Source organism: Eucyclogobius newberryi, unplaced genomic scaffold (assembly GCF_026437365.1).
Source record: "Eucyclogobius newberryi isolate DKJ021-1_F unplaced genomic scaffold, fEucNew1.0.hap1 SCAF_15, whole genome shotgun sequence".
NCBI classification, from domain to species: domain Eukaryota; kingdom Metazoa; phylum Chordata; class Actinopteri; order Gobiiformes; family Gobiidae; genus Eucyclogobius; species Eucyclogobius newberryi.
The window spans coordinates 15,983,194-16,003,500 of record NW_027315779.1 but is presented as its reverse complement, the minus strand read 5'-3'; the positions used below and the strand labels follow the sequence as shown (position 1 = coordinate 16,003,500).

Sequence of the window (20,307 nt, the reverse complement as noted above, 5' to 3'; positions counted from 1 at the left end):
ACATTCTAAAGGTTGTTTCTTGTCCAGAGGCACTTGAAGACAACACAAATCTTGTTTTTAGTGCTGGAGCAGGATTAAGAATACAGCTTACACCGGTCACAAACATAAAACTACTTACCGACTAATTCACTGTGGCACTTGGAGGAGGCATTTGGAAAACAACTTTACGATCTTCTCATGGGATTTAAGAGTTGACCTAAATCTCTGAACTCATGAATGAAAACTACATTATATGTTACTTTCAAAATAGTCTTTATTAAATTTAGAAAACACCATTATGTTAACAGTTTCATAGCAACAGCGGGAAATAAAATGAAACCGTCCAAGAGAAAGGGGCCTGTGCCAAGCCCTGAGTTAAAAACCAGTTTGTGTTGAGATGCTAACTCGTCCCTGAGCTCTAGCTCTCTGAAATCACCCGCTCAACTCCGGCATAGACTCTACAGACAGAGAGCGACAGCGTCAGTGCACAAGTCAACATCGCAGCTCTAGAAGAAATAAGAAACTTAGCAGACATCAGGTAGAAAAGTTGATTTGCAAAGTCACTTTTCAAGTCAAGGTGTTTCCTGCCAAAGAATACCGAATATGCAACATTAACACGTAATTAGGTTGCCAGCCTGTATCGGTATGTTCTTGAGGGGGTGGGGGAGGAGTCTCTGCACAGTTGTGAGGAGAGGAGCTTGGGGAAATATAGCAGTACAGATGTAGTCCAAGAGGAAGTGCAAACAAAGTCTATAGGGGTTTGGCTGAGGGCTGGGTGGGTGTAGCTTTATTGCCGCCCAGCCATTGCGTGTCAAGGTGCTGAGAGCGGAGACTCTCTGGAGGGGGAGCCCGACAGGTCGTCAGGGGGGAACACTGTGAGCGTGCAGGCCCTGATGCCTCCCAGAGACTCGGGTAAGTCAAACACTTTGTGCCACTCATCTTTCTCCGGGTCGTACTTTTGGACTATTTCGACCATACAGCGATTGTTCCATGAGTATCCGCCCACCACGTAAATCTTATTCTCAAACACGGCCACGCCCACGTCGCTCTGGCCGCGCAGCATGGCGGCAATAGGAGTCCACAAGTCCAGAGCCGGCGAGTAGTACTCGCAGCTGAGCACATCATCATAGTCACTGGTGCCTCTGAAGTGGTTCCCTCCGATCACATAGAGCCGGTCTCCCACAGTGCACATGCAGTGCAGGCCACGCACTGTTGTCATGGGCGCTTTCTGAGTCCATTTGTCTGCGTCCGGGTCGAAGCACATCAGCTCCTTCTGGAAAGTGTCATGAGTGATTCCCCCTGCAACACCAAAAGAAGAGGTATTAGCCTCAAGAACACAACAATCCTTGAGATACAGATGATACTTTTCTTACGAAAAAGTAATAGTGTAAGTGGTGCTGTTCCTCAAAAGGAAAGAGCATTTACTCCTGAACCAGGTGATATTTGAGTCAAGGCCTAGACACACAGTTGTTGAGAGTAGCGTGACAATGGAGCAACAGAATATTTTTCAGTCTCTTGTGCAGGATGAGAAAACGGCAATGATGAGCCGTTACTAAAAAGAGGCTTTGTGTGCCTCTTTTTAGTAACGGCTCATCCGTTACTAAAAAGAGGCACACAAAGCGGTTATGAGCACAGGTAGATTTTTACACACAACACAAAAACCCTATGCCAAAGTGGGGAGGATAACAGGAAAAAAAATACAGGACATGCCTATAGGGAAGGCTTAAAATAAAGAAGATCGCAATCCCAGCATGCATTTGGGTTGGGTTTACCCCCCCTCTCCTGCCCTCCGGCAGAGAGCAACTAGGAGCAATGAAGAGTGGCAGGATCACTCTTTTTGCAGCTGCTCAGTGTTGGTGTGCTGTCATTATTGTCCAAATACCGACTCAGATATAGGAAGCTCGGTGTCTCCGACCGATCAAGTTCAACGACAGCGCCGCTATCCCGGTCCCTTATCCAAGAGCTCTTAAGGACAAGCGCACCATTAAACTGACAAGAGGAGCTGACGTCCAGTCTCTCTAATTCCTCTCAAGAGGCCTCTGCCGTTATTCAAGTCTGGACTCTGATACAGCGGCGTCTAATCACGATCCCACAACGTGTCATGAAGTCAGAGTGCGACACAGCGATACGACAAACTGACTAAAAAGCAGCCCGCTCTGCAAGACCAACAATGTGCTGCACCTATTTCACTCCAGATTCTATCCCGTTTCTCTGAGTACATCAATAATCAATAGAAGAAGAATAGAATGATCCTGCCACTCTTCATTGCTCTGACCATGACCAAAAGCTATGATTTACAAAGTCTTCCAAAACATTTGTGACTGTATATGGTTATCCTTAACTAGACAATTAAGCACAATGCCCAAACTCTGTGGATCGAATCAAACTAGATTAGCTGCCACTAACGATCTATGACGCTCAACAGTCCCGCCCACCTCTTCCATTAAGGCGGTAAAATTCACATTCATTTTCCCCAGACTTTTTGTTAATAAATAGAAAACCAGATAAATAAATATAAATAAATATGAATAAGCATTTGAAGATTTGCAGGTGGCTGGTCAGCTACATAGTAACTCATAAGCATGTTCTTTCTGAAAACTATACAATTTTATTCCATCTTAAGTTTTGAATATCATTTTTGGGTTCAATATAACTGCATCATGGACATAAGTTACATTACATTGCTTTATTACACTATACTTACCTAAACTAAATACTCAAAAAGCTGGTGAGATGGCTGTTAAGCTCCACATGTCACGTTCAAGTTGCACACAGAATTGACCACCTAAAACTGTGCCCTGTTTGGTCACTCGCCTCAGAGCTGCTGGCACTAGCAGAACCCGGAGGAGAGGATAGACACAGGTGAAGCCAAGAGAGCAGCTCAGCAATTTTCAGAAATACTCTTTAAAAGTTTAACTGTCCAGAGCCATATAATGATCCGACTTAAACCTTAACAAACCATTGCACCATCTCCAGGGACTCCAGCCCCGAAAGGAAGCTTCAGAAAATGGCAAGGCTCAAGGACCAATAGATTCCTTTTGACAGATACTCAGAACATAAATGCAGCAATAACCAAGATTTCATTTATTTAAAAACTCTGCTGTGGTCATATCAGTTAATACATTTAACCGAATGAAATGGAACAATGTTTCTCAAACTGCAATTTCAGTGTTTGTTTGATTTAGAGTCGATTTTTAGTGAAGCTCTTGATTATAACCACTGTTGTAATGGTATAGTCCGATTATAGCCGTATTGTATGCTTAAATTTAAACCATCAATCTCAATCAATCAATCAAGGGTTAAATTGTGTTTATTAAGGTCGATTTACACATTTCTATTTGCCAACGACAGACTTATTTATTTAATTTTAAATTGCAGTATCACATAAGGCCAATGGGGTCTGAGAGGATTCGAGTCTCATTACACAAATGCTTTTAATTGTGAGCCTGCAGCCTGTGTGTGCAGATGTTAATCTCTGGCCCAGTCTGGACTGTGCTCTGTTGAGCTGAGTGCGTTTGTCAGGTTGATGTGGCTGACAGGATTCCTTCAGACAGCTCAGCAGCGCAGCCCGACCACTGTGAGCTGATCCACAGTGACAGACGCACAGGCAGAGCACTTCTGCATGGGTCACCTTGTGCGGGACCCCAGCCCTGGAGACCACAAAGCTCAGGTTCAAACAGAAAATAATGTGGACGATATAAAATGTTAAAGAACCAGGTGGAATGGGTTTTGTTAAGAGCATTTTGTTTTCTACTAAACCTTTATTACATTTCCTATAATAAAATGCACATTCACGCTTAGGTTTTATGTGCTCCCCCATATTTTTTTATCAGTTGTATCATTTTTTGTGGCAGTGACATAGTTAGATTTAGGCCTGGCCTGTTCCTATCCAGGCACATGACATTGTGTCAAAGCTTTTAGCAGCTACACTGCAGTCACTTAAAGCTTGTCAGCAGCTCAAGTGAAAAGAACGAAACATGAGTCCAACAACAAAGAAGTCCATTAGAAACAGCAGAAAAGCCCAGAATCAGTGTGAGGCAGCATAGAGTGCGGCCTGGAGCAGGAGGCTCTGAAACAGCTGGAACACGGCAGATTAGCTCGGATGCAACTACTTCCTTATTCACCATTTGAGTTTATTTATATTTAAAATGGAAAAATGAGGCTTTCATCTTATGCTACTCGGATTTCTAGGTTGGTGGATTGAGTGGTCCACATAAACACAAAGTCCCAGCTCATTCTCATGCCAAATGCAATATTAGTTCATCAAAACAAGGTAAAGATGAATAAGCATCACACAAGTAGTGATGTATGAAACTGGATAGGCAATTAAGACCAACTTCAGTGAGTTACTTACAAGATGAATATCCATTTGGAACCAGGTTCACATCCAAATTTGTCAACCCAAAAATAAGCAATAATTTAAAAACAACTGTAAATGTGCACTTTATACAACTGTGACTGAAATTAAACATTGAATTGAACTGTTGTCTTTAAATTACAATGGAAACAGGAAGACATCACTGTAGCTTTCAGATAATGGGATCCATATTTAAATAAATATGAAATATGTCAAAGGCATAAGCTTTTGTTAAAACATACAGTAGCATTTTACCAACACAAAAATCAAAGCCCATAATCTGGTCGTTGGCAGCCATAAAAGTCCAATTTGTGAACAATTTTCCCTCCTAAAAGAACAGGCAACATGAGTGACACTCACAACCCGACAGACAAAGGTTTCATGAGGACCGGTAATGAGACTGATGGATTAAAACATAACTGTAGGATCTGTGTGCGCCGCATGGTGCAGCTTGAAAGGACGGGATCTGAGTAAAAAGATTAAAGCCTCCTGGAAAGAGGAATGAAATTTGAAGATTTTAATGGAACAAAACGATGATTTAAATCTAAAGGAAAGCATTACCAAACCGAGCCAAATTATGACATTTCACCAGTTATGGAATGAAATAGTTACATCAGTTGAGTTAATAGATTTAAAACATGCTGCACGTCACATAAATATTAATAAACCTACGGTAATTCATGTTTATAAATGAATATATAACATGAAAATAACATGCATGCCAAAAAGGATCACGGTAAATCTACAAATGTGACTTTCTTTGAGCCAGTTGGTCAACAAAGACTGGAATAAAGTTGCTTGTTATCATCGATGCTGTTCCTTTGCAGTGCATCAATAATGTGCCTGGTTGTAACAATAGAGCAAAGGGCTAAGGCAGATTAACACAAGCCTTTTGTGCTCACCTCCTACACAGCCTCTAGTCTCCTTCTCGTCTCCTGCCTCCTATCTTTCCCCCGCCCTTCTCTATGGAGCATTGCACTGGATTAGTCACACTCTGAAACTAGGACTCATCTCCATAAGGCTGGATTTTGGTTCAATCCTAAAAGTGAACAAAGACTGAGGAGGCACAAAGCGGGGGAACAGTCTTGTTGTCTAGTCATGGGACTACGCTACGAGGCGCAGTTTACCTGGATTCACCTGCATCCCGCCAAGACGAGGCGGAGTGTGTAAAGTGTGTAAAGGGTTCATCCACAAACGCCATCTGAGAATAGGTCATTATGATTGTATATTTAGTGTATTGTGTATTTTTCAACTTTGATAAAGATTCATTCTCTGCAACATACAAAAATAAAAGATGTTGTGATCAGGACTGAAACTAAATTTTTAACAAAATAAAGACTGAAATATGGTGACTGAAGGCTGTATTGTCTAGGTAATTATCACGATCGTTTTTTATATATTCGACTAGTCACGGTTATTATTATTAATCTTTGCAGCCCTGAGAGTTGAGACAACCAATTTCAGGATGTAAAATGAAAATGATTCAGCACATCCAGGGGACATTGTGATAGAATCTTCTCCCTGGTTTAACACATGACCCAAAGTGTGAATGTGGTGAGTCATGGGGATGATGCACAGCTCATGCACTGAGAATATGTTGAGGCAAAAACTGAACTGTCAAAATAAAACTCAAAATGTAGAAAATATATATAGCATTTTTACTTTTTTCCAAGTAGGAAAGGGAGGCACCTTCTGGTTGCACATACCTGAAATATACATGTAGCCGCCATACACAGTCCCAGCGTGGCCATAGTGTGGCTCATTCATTTTGGCAACGTACGTCCATTCGTTTGTCCTGGGGTTGTAGCACTCCACGGTAGCTTAAAGAGAGACGAGGGAAAAAGAAGACTGCATTAACAAAAAGTAGGTCGAGACACAACTAAGGAGGACAAACAGCGGCAAATGAGGCCTTGGAGGGTCTCAGCGTGGGAGCAAACACACACTTAAATACTGCCCCACCAGGCGCACAGAGCCGGAGCTGCACAGGAAACAAGGAGATGGGGGCATTCTTTATTTTACTGCCCCTGTGGATCCCTTCATCTAATCCAGGAAGCACAGGTGCTGGAGTACACAGGAGTGATGTTCATTGGGAGTAATTGGTGGATATGTGACTCCCTGAACAAGCAGAGGTGCAGAGAGCACCTGCATGTTCGTCAGGTTTGTGTGTTCAGGCAGCAAAGGGAGATTTTTGAAATAATTACCCACTGTGTTTGATTGGGAAGTTACTGCTTTTAGAGAAAGTGAAGTTATTATTAGGGCAGCAGTCAACTAAAGAAATTCTTGCTCGACTTAAGACAAGCCCAATTAATTAGTCAACTAAAAGTGAGTGATGCTGGCAAAAGCTCTCAACACTGATGAGAACAAGATCTGACCAAATATCTGCCCTAAACTTGCAAGATTACAAGATGTCCAACAAAACTAAATATTTGTACCAGTAAACGTGTTATTTAGTAGAATAAACTCCCAATTTACTCCCAGGTCCTTATAAGCCCAGAAATAATTACCGGTAGTTGACTTAACTAGTCATAAACAAGGCTTGTAAAAATAATAATAATAATTTGAAAAGCAAAATTCAATGCAAGAAATTGCAACCGGGACCAGAAAATGGTGCTTCATCAAAGTTTGATGTTAGATTTATGTTAGACCAATCAGGTTGTATCTCAAAAATAGTCTACAGGTCTGCAAATATTATGACTATGAAATGTTTTGTTTTTATTGCTGTGTTTGTAAGATTAAAGTGTAATTGTAATATAAATGTACAGCATGTGAAGTGAGAAGTGCTGAGTAAACGGACTCCCGAATAGAATGATGTGGTATTTAACAGTAGCACAACCCACTCAGGCTGTAAGCTGGTCCCGGGACAGCTAGGTAAATCACAGCGGGGGAAAAGAGCCGCTCTTTGCTTGCTCAACAAGTCCCATCAAAGTCACCTTGAGGATACACATAATCTAGCAGATGCTGAACGGCGTGTATCACAGATAAAACAAAATGAATTATACACTGAGGCAGTAATAACATGGGCAAAGGCAGACACACCCAAGTCCAAGCCCATCTAGTTAAAACTGCTGGTTAAATTAAACCTAAAATAAAGAAAGCGTGAAACCTATGGTGACTTGCAATAAAAATCTTCAAATACCCTTTTAATGATTCAAAGTCTGTGCATTTCTTTTAAAATCTTTGCTTTGAGACTAAACAATAAAACCCCACCCATTATACGCCCAGCCCAGAATAAACTAACAATGGAGGGGCGGGGCACTTTCAGAAAAAAGAAACAACTTCAAGGCAAAACCACGCGTAGTAGCAGTAGTAGCCGCACAAGCAGTAAAAGCTAAAAACAGACAGTTGTGTAGACAGCCAATGACTGGGGTCCGTGTATTTTGGTCTAATTATAACCCAGAGGACCAGACTGTGTCCATGGCTCTTACTGACTGGCTTTAAATACTGGGTGGCACCGCACTATGGGTCACTACACACCAGCTACAAAGAAATAGCTTCTAAATGTTCGGTTCAAATTGAATTAAATGGCCCATCATCATCACTGTTGTGGTTTGGGATGTTGCAATATTGAATTTGAGTCACAATATAATGATTATTCACGAGTATTGCTACATACACTTAATTCAATCACACTTTCTGAATGCAAAAGTAAAGTTAGTGTGATTTAAACAGCCGAACTGTATATTTGCATTTACGGTATTTTCTGGAGTAATGCATAATAGAGAAGAAAAAAAACATATATAAGTTGCACTGGAGTATGAAATAAGGTTGCAAGTGTGAAAATAACAAATAATATCACATATAAGTCGCTCTGGAGTATAAGTATATAAGTATAAATATAAGTATAAGTCGCACGGCCAAAACTATGAAAAAAGGTACGACTTATAGTCCGGAAAATACGGTACTTTTCTGGAGATGAACTGAAACAACTTAATTTTGCTTCTAAAATAGTCACGACATGTTTCCAGTTCTTACGATTACGATTTTGACCAAACAATCACAATTATAAATTCACCCACAGGAAAGCTAAGCGCAGGAACAAATTACTTTTTCATTTGTCGGAAGCATGATCAATTTGAGTACAATTGAAAATGTTGCAATAGCCCTTATGGTAGGGTTTTACCTTGTGTGCTTGGAAAATAAAAGAAAACAGTAGAAAATGACCGTGTAAATATCAAGACTTTACCAAAAACAACAAGTAACATAACAGATAAGATAATACTGTATCAAGTTCATGTGGCATATGACTTTGCTTTTCTACAGCTGTATAATTATTTCCCTGCCACTTCTTGACATTTCAAAAAGGTATAAATGCCTCATACATTATTAATAAAAAGGCTTTCTAGGCTGAGTCAAAAACAAAGGGGCTGAGCTGCGTGTTGCCTTACCGAGCTCCCCGGCGGCGTTCCTCCCCCCAACGGCGTAGAGGTGTCCCTTGAGCGCACTGAGGTGGAAGAAGGTGCGCTTCTCGTTAAGGCACGCCACCTGCATCCACTTGTTGTAGCGCGGGTCGTAGCGGAACACCGTGTCCACCGCCGTCTTGCCTTTGGTGTCGTAGTTACTTTGGCCGCCCACGACGTACAGGAAGTTACCGATCACCGCGATGCCGTGCTGGTAGCGAGGCGCGTCCATCGGTGCCAGGGCCTTCCACTCGTGAGCCTTTTCGTCAAACAGCCGCAGCTCTTTGCTCACGACCAGCTGCTGACGCAAGACCCCGCCCAGGGTGACCAGGTGGGCGCTGTCCGATCGGATGGCTGTCCTTTCTGACTGCATGACCGGCTGCATGTAGGGCATCATTTGGTAGTTGCTAGCTTCCAGCAGGAGGTTGACGCAGGTGTTGTCCGTGCGCATAAAGTCTACGGTCTGAACGTGGTTGATGAGCTCTTGGGGGTTCATGAGGGGGAAGCGGATGTTCTTCATGAGTTTGGAGGCGTAGTCCATTCTGCAGTCCTCGAAGCGGAGCCATCGACAGGCGGCTTTGAACAGGTCCAATTCGCTGCAGTGTTTCAAGCTGTTGCTAGACAATACAAAGGCCAAACGTTCAAAAGGTAGCTTCACAAACTCCCCAGTGCCGAGCAACGAAGGGAAGTTTTTCAAAATGAAGTTGTTGACGTATTTGTCCACTTCGGTGAGGTTGTACGTGTTGGCAATGCGTCCGACCTCCACGCAGTTGTCAAGAGAGACCTGGAAAATAGATGCGCAATGTCAGAGAATGTCTAATGCGGAATTTAATATTTTGAAATGAGATGCGGGCACAGTGGAACAAGAGCTTACATTAAACACATTTTTTAAATCAGTGATAAAAGAATAAATTTCCATGTTTCACGTCACAGATGAAAAAGCAGTATTAAGCAAGAACATTTTTCATTTCCATTGGGCTTTTAAATTTGGGTGGAATTTGAATAAACTCTAATAATCACATTTTACGATTTTAAGGACTGGTAAACTCTTTATGTCGAAACCACAAAAAAATGCATGTAAAAGAAATAAATTGAAATAGCAAAATAGAAATAAAAGATGGCCAGACAAGACAAACATAAATACATAAACATATATTTTTTCCACACATTTTAATTGTGATCCAAAAACATTGTCATTTGAAAGGGCTTATTTCCATATTTATTTATTTTTTTTAAATGGAAAAGGAAAAAGAAAATTAAAGTTCTTATTATTTTTAATATATTAGGAAACTTGAATTTTAACATAACTTACCTCGAGGCCAAACAGTAGATGCAGGACAATTCAGTGACATAACAACACATTTATAAATTATACATCTTAAACAACACACATAATCTAGGGATGTCAAGTACCACGATTAACCAGTTAATCCATAATTGTGATAATAATATAGGATATATTACGATAAGGACACAAACATAAGAATTTGCTTGAAATAACTTATTTTGCTTCGATCTTACAATCTATTCTCAAAAGATGATCTAAAATCTATAGTTATTTTTATCTGGCAGTTTGTATGACACTTTTTTATCCTTTCATGAACAAAAATCTATTATAAAATATGATATATGAGAAACATGGGAGTGCTGCCTGTGGTCGAGTGGACAGCACTTATGCCTGCCGTGAGTCTTGACAATTTTCTACATGTCATTTCCCAGTCTCATCCCCATTTAAACATTATAAAACAAAAACTTGTTGTATAATGTAATGTTTTGTTACAATTATTAAAAGTACTAACATATTTTTATATTCCTTTCACAGTAATCGTCACACTAACGTTTGATAACATGACACCCCTAACAGACACAAAAATGCTTTTATGCAATGTTCTTACCCCGGATATAAGAAAAACCTTGCAAAAATCCAGCACGGGGAGGATTTGGAGAAAGCTTGCTGCCTCCAGCGTGTCCTGTAGATTTTCCATGTTCAGCGACAACTTTGCCGTATAGATAAAGTCAATGATCTTCTTCAGGCCTATTCTGTTCACCCCGTGGAGCTTGATGCACATTAAATCCTGCTCTTTCATCCCACCTGTGAGAGCAGAGTTGGGAATAAGACACTTTTTAAAAGTGGTAGAGAAACACGTCTATAATCCTATTTGCCTGAGTGCTTCGCTAGCAGCCACTTCATCTGATTTCAAGCGGCACAGAGTAAAGCTTACAAAACTGAACAAACTCAATTAGGCGTGCAAGTAAAAAATACATTGGATTTTACAAGTGTTAGAAAAGAACAGAAGTCTCATAAACCATGTTTGTGTAAGCCAATCTTTGTTCTAGACACTATAGATCAGGTTAAGTGCCGTTTTATTACAATGTACACAAAACATTTACAAAGCTATTCAATGTGTATTTCAATTCAAATGTGATCATTCGTTTTATTTTCGCTGGATTATTCAGCATCAATAGCAGCCTTTAAGGTCAGACTGTAAAACGTTCAATTCATTCTAATGGTAAAATGTTGGCAGAGTCTTTTTAAATCCAATAAATGAATACACTCAAAAGGTAATTAACAGACTGGATTTTAAAAACAATGAAATGCAGAAAGAAAAGAGCACAACTTCTAATTACCTATTGTCAAAACATATCAATTGACTAGAAACGTGTGCAAAAGGTTGAGTGTCAGTGGGTTCATCAGGTAGCAACGAGCCACCTGTATGAATTATAGATACACACAACACAACACGGGAGGCCAATAGGCAGAGTGTCACCGTGGGTGGTTCTCGTGAGGCAAACGGCAGTGACATAACCGACACTGCAACATCCATGAATAACAAATAAGATACTTTAGAATAAGATTTATGCTCAACTAAATTAGGGTTAAAATGAACAACCCTTCCTTTGTTTGTTGTATAATGAGTGGGAGTGGATCGTATTTGTGCCGACCTGTAAACATGGCTTTGAAATAGTCGGATGAGGAGGCCATCATGGCGCGGTGCACAGGGAACGCTTCGTCTCCGTCTCCTGCCACCAAAGTGACGTCACAGAGCAGGCCCTCTATCCTCAGCTGGTCGAATCCCTGAGGCGCAGAAGCACAGGGGGCAGGGGCACAGGGGCACAGGGGGGCAGAAGTTTTAGCTATGGGACTTCCACAGGACAATACTTTTTCCTATTTAAATATGCCTCTCTTGTCTTTAGCCTGGAATAATCAAGAAACATTTATTTCAACAAAGGTTTCTGATGCACTGAGTATTATAGAAACATGTGATGCTCCATCTAAATCCATTGCATTACAAATGAATCTAATAGGGGCAGTACAATGTCTACCTAATGTTTTGAGTAACTGGAATAAATCAATAAGTAATTAATTTCACACCAGGAAACAGAATTAGCTTGAGCTCCAACAAAGAGATGCCAAAAGTAAAGAGAAGTAATGTAATTCACGCATGGTTAACAGCAGGTATTTATACACATTACAAGCTAAAGCTATGCCGCCATGTTAATGACTTAAGTATCCACAGAGGAATAGTGTGTAATTAAAACAAAGAAAGCAGACCTTTTACTTTGATCAATAAGGTTCCTGTTGGTGAGATGGGCCAGCTATTTGCCTCAGATGGCTCCAGTTCCAGTGACTCTTTGGAGAGTCATCTTTAGCACATTTGTTCACAGTTTAAGTGTGGCTTGTGCCAAAGGCAGTCTACACATGATAAATGCTGTGAGATTTGTTTTCCCTCCAGCATCCTCACCTGCATCAACTGCACGTTTTTTAACACATTAGAGTTGTGATTGCATTTTCTTAAGCAAAAATCTAGTATTATTTGTAATGCCTCAATGTAGAGTAGAGCTGGGTTGAAATAATCGATTTCCCGATTTTTAAATCGATTCGCATATTAATGACCGATTATCGATTCGTACGTCCAAAGATCGATTTTTTTTTTTTTTTTAATTTTATTTAAATCCATCCATTTTCTACCGCTTGTTCCCTTTCGGGGTCGCGGGTGACTGGAGCCTATCCCAGTGACTTTGGGCCTTAGGCGGGGTACACCCTGGACAGTGGCCAACTCGTTGCAGGGCCAACACAGAGACATAGACTTTACAGCCATTCACTTTCACATTCATTCACTAGGGCCAATTTTAGAGTCACCAATTTTACCTAACGCATGCATGTCTTTGGACGGTCAGAGGAGCCGGAGAACCCGGATAGAACCCACGGTAACACGGGGAGAACATGCAGACTCCACCCAGAGAGATGTTGGTCTGGTCACCGTGCACCCCCTTTTTTTTTTTTTCAAATTCTTTTCTACATTTCTCTCAGTGAACTTCAATCTACCTTCAAGAAAGATAATTCAAGATAAGATAAGATATTCCTTTATTGTCCCACATGGGGAAATTTCATTGGTGCAACGCAGGTAGATACAGAGGTAGATACAGAAGAACAGATCACTTATAGGAAGTCTGAAAAACACTTTCAGTAGAAGATCTCCTATAAATAAATAAAAACTCCTTCAGGACTCCTGGATTATCTTTCTTGAAGGTAGATTGACCCTTAACCTTTTCATCAGTCTTCCATCAGTAACTACCAATACTTGTAAGATTTGCTGTTTAATATTGATATAATACTAGTTTTAATATGTTGCTTCTCTACACAGTCATGAAGTGAAGGAAACGGTTCAAATACATTTTTCATTTTTAATAACATTAACCCCCGGATCGAATCGAAATCGGATCGAATCGGAAATCAGATCGAAATCGGAGCGAATCGGATGGGATCTGAGAAATCGGAAAAAAACGATTTTGAAACGTAAAAATCGGAATCGAATCGATTCTTGAAATTTAAATCGAAACCCAGCTCTAATGTAGAGTGTCTAAGAGATTATCATTGCTTTTTGGTTTAGCAATTTAGCAGATCAACGTGGGCTGTCCCTCCGTCTTCATTATTAATTATTATTATTTATTATTATATTACATTACATTATTATCAATACAGCAGTGTTTAACCTCCAATGTTGATTACACCACATTGTGTGAATATTGTTTTAAATGTTAACGCAGTATTTGTTAATTAGCCCTATTTGATTGGGTACACAAGCTGACTGTGTCTGCGGGGCGAGGGTTCAGCAGCCCTAGAAAACCATTATCATTCATTACCGCGCAGTGACGCCGAATGATTAATGAAGAGAAAAAGGGGCCAACACCCATTTATTTCCACAGCGAGAGTGACACGGCAGACACTGCAGCAGCCACACAGTCCAACGACAAAACCAGCTGATGTAAACTTTATGCAAATGAGCGGGGACAGGCCCAGTGTGGAGAACAGATCGATTGGGGTTTCAATATTGCAGCTATAAAAATCAGCAGTTTGTGTTGCATATATTTTGCCTATGGTAAAGTTCCTAAACTGATGCATACGCGCAGACACCAGCATTTTTATAAGCCTTTGTAATACTTATTTATAGCTTATATCGAAGAAAGGGCATTTCAACGAGAATAATTTGAGCACAAACACATTTTTCTAAAAGTAGGTTATCAAATAAACCCTTAAGACATAATAGAGCGGTGTGAACTTAAGTCAGCAAGATATGGTTTTCAGGTTGTGGCTCAAATCCCGAAAGAGTAACAGCATAGAGGAAGATGCTGCTAATATATTCAGTCTGTAATGTATGCTGCCACAGGGCTTTTACATTATTTTGACTCAGAGGAGGTAAAAATGAAAAAGACTGTAGTTTCCTGATACGCGTGAAGCATAGATTAAGTTGGTGCGACTTCGAGTCATTAAAAAAAAAAAAAAAAAAAAAAAAAAACACAGAGCAAGGAGACGAGAATCCTAATGACGGTCTCCGAGGCCCTCAGGTGCAAAATGTGGACAGATCTATAAAACAGACTAAACATCAATGCAATCAGAAAGGATATTAGAGTCTCTCCTTTCTGTTATGTTTCTAGGATTTACTGGATGAAAAACAAACATTAAGGAAAGTCTAGCAATATCTTTCAGCAAAATGAAATGAATCAGTCGTACTAACTGTTCCTGTAGTGTCTTGGGTGAGGTTGAAGTACCAAGCAAATGTGAAAGAATTGGTCAGAAACGTGCATAAACGAGACATAACACAATTCATTCATTTTCCTCAGATGTTTTTGAATCCATTTGACAGACAATGTACTATTTCAAAAGTATACAGTACAATATATTACTACATCTAGTAAAGATCTATAATAATGATCTGGACACTGACCTGAAGAACCACGGAGCTGTGCGTGTTGCTCGTGAAGAAGCGCGTGTTGCCGGTTTTAGAGGCCTGCAGGTGAGCAGAGATGCCCATATCGCCATAGCCCAGAGCCACTTTCATGTGCGCGTCGTCGTCCTCCACAAGGGATCTACCAAGAGGAAGAGAAGACATTTTACTCAAGGTAACTTCTTAAAAACATGTCTAATTTTAGCCACCGTGAAGTAGGACAAGAAAGTTTTCAAAGTGACACTACTTAAAGGACATATGGGGCAGTTGTAGCCTAATTGTTGAAAAAAATATCTAAAAATGTTGCTAGACAACTTTTTTTAAATTGTACATAGAGTAACCTTTTCCATAATGCCTTGGAGAAAACATCTATTTGAGTGTTTCTTGCCCTTGTCCTTCTTGTATGGACATTTCAGCCGCGTAAGACACAACACACAGCTGTGGACTGAACCCACGGCTGAGAGACAGACTGTGTACTACCAATGAAAACATCTCCTTCTTGAGTATGATTCAAGACCCACTGCAAATTAATCCTGCGCATTAAGACAATACAAACAAAATATGTTGAGGATTAAGTGGAACTTGGAACCTGTGCGTGTGATGTAATGTGGTGCAAGCTGCTCGCGTCTGTGGAGCGAGCGCTCAGCGAAGGGGAGTGAGAGTCGAAGCTCCAGGGGGCATCCTCTTGGGACGTGGAACATTTAGTGCACACTAAAACGACATCAGAGTGAAGCTCTTTCCACTCAGAATTATAAGTCTGAGAGTGAACGCAGCCAAGCGTCAGTCGTCTGTTAAAACAGTCTCCAAACATCTCATAAGTAAGTAAACACAGTGTGCTAATAGAAGGCTATTCTGCTCCTCTGGGTCTCCAGTCAGGTGTCATGCATATTCATACAAAAACAAGGTGAGCAGAGAAAACTAACCAAGGAAACAAGCAAGGTTACAAAGTAAGGGTGTAAATATGTAAAACATTTCACGAGATAACAATGTGTAAATGTATAGAATTACTCTAGAATGCCTAAAGCAGCATTTACACCTCTGGTCAACAATATACGCCAATAAAACCATTTCAATATTATTAAACTGTTTATAATCCAAGCAATTAAGCAATTGACCATCTAATTGCCGTTTGTCGCATAATCTTTAATCACATTATTCCGGCCCGCCCACTTTTGCCTCTTTCTGCTGATGGGCACGTCAGTGGTTTTGGCATTTCCGGTTTTGATTGATTCTTGCATAGTTACAGTCATCCTGCAATGTCGTGCAACTGAAAATGTACGTTTCCACCAACCGCCAGCCCTGTACTTCATTGTGATTATTCCAAATACTCTGCGTCATACACGTAGAGTTCACAAATGTCACGTATCAACAAATGTCAAATGGACGTAAATGTAATATTTGTAAAAGAGAATCTGCTGCTTTCCAAGGTGAAATGCCACTATGAAGAGACAGGGTCAGGGGAGAATCAGTGCTGCAGCTTTGAACAGGAAGTCAATAAACCTGTTTCTATCATGATGCCATTCTAGAGCAATATTGCGGATTACATTGAACAAAATGGAGAATAAGGTTTCTTTATGCTAGTTTAATACTACATACTGGAAAAAGTATGACATGACACTGCCATTTAATATCACAAAAGCACGGAAAAGGACCATTTAAGCTGGTCAATTGGAACAAGACGTGTGGTAGTGTGAACAGGGCCTAAATATACAGAGGCTAGTCTTACCAGCCAGGGTACAGAGATTTATTCAAGCTAAAGCAAAGCAAATGAATAACATCGTCGTAACAGATGGAAAGATTCTGACCGTGGCCTCACATAGAAGTCTCTACAAAGATCTACAGTCCTGATTCTCAATGAACGTGGGCTTCAAACACTACAACTCTCGGCGCAGCGCAGTGTGGAGATGACAGAGCAGTCTGCGACCGTGGCATCCGAGTTGAAAGACAATTAATTTTCCATTTCCAATGAAGATCGGCCATGTTTTGATAAAATAATCTTTTTGCAAAAATTGTCTGGCTCGGCATCGCAATGGATTTGTGCCTTTAAACGGTGTGAATGATCTGGCAGCACTGGACTGATGTGGAGACTAATGGGTTTGGGAGGATGTTTTATGTAATGAAGCGAGTCTGAGAAGGCACGCCTGAGTTTTGATGTGTAAGCTGAACAGTTCAGGTCATTTTTCGATTTATTTTATTGCCTGTATAAACTTTTCAATTACACTAAACATGATGTGAAATGGCATGTGTAATCAGTTTTATAGCCCTGGGATAAGGCTTTTAATACAAGAGACTTTTAGCGAGGTGATGCTGCATTATGGGGGACATCGCCGCAAGATCTTCTACGACATGAAAGAAAACCCTAATTTTACAGCCAGCATCGTTTATTCATGGACCTTTATTAAAGCAGGAAAGTGCCACTCAGAATTTGCATCTCATTCATCTCAGAATTTACCGTTAGAAGCGTTGTTTATTTCTCAGTACAGATGTCAAAAATCTTTGTCTTACAGTTATTGTGCGACTAACAATTATTCACAAATACTCAAACCATGACCAAACAACAGTGAGATCTTTAATTTTCTCTCATTCCCATTGCCTTACACGTTACTATTCCTAATGTCTAGTTCTTAATGTCTAGTTCTTGATGAGGCCCTTAGTCCTTCTCTAGTCCGAGATTTAGTTGCAATAAATTACCTTTAGATTCTCACCAACAGCAGTGCCTATGTTTGCTGATTAAATGGCCTCGACTTCTCAGGGCATTGTCAGAGAATAGTATTACATTTTATTGAAATGTTTTCTAATCTTGTGCTGTGGAAAAAAACATTTCAAAAAAACATTTCTTGTGTTCACATCTTTGAACTCAAAATGTTCAGATATTCTTTTCCCCTCACACACAATGCATCAGGGTACCAGGGTACCGTTTCACATGCTGTAACACGTACTGAGGGACAAGGAAAGGAAGTGGCCACTGACATATAACACCAAGTTTGAGACGGACGTTGGAGCGGCGGGTATGGAGCTGGACAAGGACAAATGGCTGTCGACCAGGAGGATCGGTCCGGACTAATCCAGGGGAGGATGGGTGAAGGACTATGGTCACGGACACATGTAACTGGTACATTTACCCCGTCAGGTGGTAAGTCGGACAGGCAGCCAGCAGCGAGTGGGTTGTCCAAACCACAAAGGAGTGTTGGTGACTGCCGGATGGAAAACAAAAAGCAAAAACAAAAAAAGGAGGAAGAAAAAACAGCTACAGTATCTGACTTGATAAAGGTTTAACTTTAAGCAATGCAGTCTGGACACGGGCTATAATACAACATTCATCTCAGCAGCATCATTATTCAGAGTCTCTGTCTGCCACCGTCTTATGCCTAACTTTATTGAATAATTTACAGATTAACAAAGTAATTAATTCATATTCATTTTCATTGTACATCTTTACATTGTAGTTTGATTGTTTGTTTCATTGAGTGTGATTCTCGATTGTGGTGGAGTGGTCGTGCATATGTTTGGTAAATAACGAAACTGTATATAAAATGTTAAATCTTAACTATAACCCACTTTGCATTTGTGTTATATTTTCCTTCGATGCGTGACAGAGACGAGGAAGAGTGGCTGAAATAAGTCATGAGGTAGAGAGGTGATGGCGGCTCCCTTCTCTTGTTGTTGGCATGCAGTTTAAAAACGTCGCTCGAGCCCTGACAGTTTGAGGGAGCTGAAGTCAACGCAGCCTCTTCGCTGACATGGGAAGGGTCTTAAAAGATTAAAGAGTATGTGCTGTCTCATCATGTTCAGCTGTGCACTGATAGACACCAAAATAGATACAATTTATGAAGTTTCTGAGACGCCAGAGACGCCAGAGACCCAGGTCACGCTTTGTGAAGACCTGTGCTGCCTGACAGGTTCTGCATTCACTTAAATCAATTCAAATTATAGTTTAAAAATAAATCTGCTTTCAAGTAAAATGACACCTTTTTAACTCACACATATCACCAAGACAAGTGCCGTGTCAAAAGACGTAATTTCACACAGGAAACAAAGTTGATGCTGTGCTAAAGGTAAACCCAACATGATCTGGAAGTGCTAAGTAAAATTGAATACGCACTACGTTTATTTTTCTGGAACTTGAGAGTGTGATTAAACATTTGTGGCATTTTACAGGATGAACTGAGGGCAATGGCAGGATGAGTACACAGACAATGAGGCAGGGACACAAACAGAGCACTATCAGCTATGTAGATAATGCTCCAGACTTCAGACACGTTCAAATAAGAGAAAACAAGACAGAGATGAGTGCAGAGGACACTGGTGATGAAAATACTCATCTGGTGATAATTTATGGACTTAAATGCGCTGTACCCAATTTTTACCATCTTAAAACCTGAAAAACAGAACTAGTTCATTCGAGACTGTATGCAGCCATCCACATGTATCGCTCACTTACCTACGGCCTTCTGAGCATCCTAAATATTCACTGTGATGAGTTTATAAGCACTTTTCACAACTCTTGTTTATGTGTGTGCATGAAAAGGACACTAAATAAATTTAATTACAACTCTGAGCCCAGAGCGATTTTTGCCATCACGGCACTTCCTGCTTCATGGAGAATATAACGCTTTGTAGAGAAAGCGCCTGAATAGATTCTTTTACCATACATCTGTACCGGGGATAAACAGATTTAAGTTAAAAAAAATCAGGTACAGGCCCTTTAAAACAGCGCAGAAGATCTTGGAGCCATGTCATAGGTAGATGACATCACACATCGGGGAAGTTCAGAAACCAGGATTCAATGCAAAATGCAACAGGAGCAAATGTTTTTGATGAGGAAACAATATTATAACATAGTATAAGACGTGTCCTTTAACTATCGGTATTGGCCATGAAAACAAAAGAACAGTCAGTTCTATCTCTATTGTATCACAGCTGCCCTGGGCTGACTGCAAGAGAGGTGTCCACGATGTACATGTTGCAGTTTTATCTTGGCTGAAGAGACTTCTGTAAGAACCATAAAGCAAACGGCCCGTAGTGTGGTCACAGTTCTCTGTAGTAATGATGCTTGATTGTACTGCCCTGATGCAGTCTGACCAGGTGTGACTAATGTCTAAAGAGCCCATTACTGATGAGGTCTCCTGACATTTTAAAAGCCAGTCGCTCGATACGTCCACACCAATTTATGATAAACACTCAAATCACAGCTAATAATCTTTAAACAGCCGAGGACTCTGATTAAATATCTATAATGCAATCAGAGAGTGCATTATGGTCAAGGTATTTATGTCAAAGATTACTTGGCTAGTTTGTGAAATACTTGTGTGGGTTAGATCCGGACTTATTAAAAAATAAAGGCAAA

At 40.4% G+C, this 20,307-nt stretch overlaps 1 protein-coding gene across 4 annotated transcripts in view; it reads right to left on the bottom strand.

The window, feature by feature from the left end:
* Positions 1–228: 228 nt before the first annotated feature.
* Positions 229–20,307, bottom strand: part of klhl13 (kelch-like family member 13) — a 29,588-nt gene continuing 9,509 nt past the window's right edge. For 2 of the 4 annotated variants that reach the window (XM_072446269.1, XM_072446272.1), the window contains 7 exons: positions 18,083–18,154; positions 14,961–15,102; positions 11,677–11,809; positions 10,629–10,825; positions 8,722–9,517; positions 6,043–6,156; positions 229–1,278 (listed from right to left, as the gene is read on the bottom strand). In XM_072446269.1, the coding sequence (XP_072302370.1) occupies positions 791–1,278; positions 6,043–6,156; positions 8,722–9,517; positions 10,629–10,825; positions 11,677–11,809; positions 14,961–15,102; positions 18,083–18,154 (1,942 nt within the window). In that variant the 3' untranslated portion in view covers positions 229–790. The remainder of the gene's footprint in view (positions 1,279–6,042; positions 6,157–8,721; positions 9,518–10,628; positions 10,826–11,676; positions 11,810–14,960; positions 15,103–18,082; positions 18,155–20,307) is intronic. The other 2 variants (XM_072446271.1, XM_072446270.1) reach the window with 1 other exon arrangement.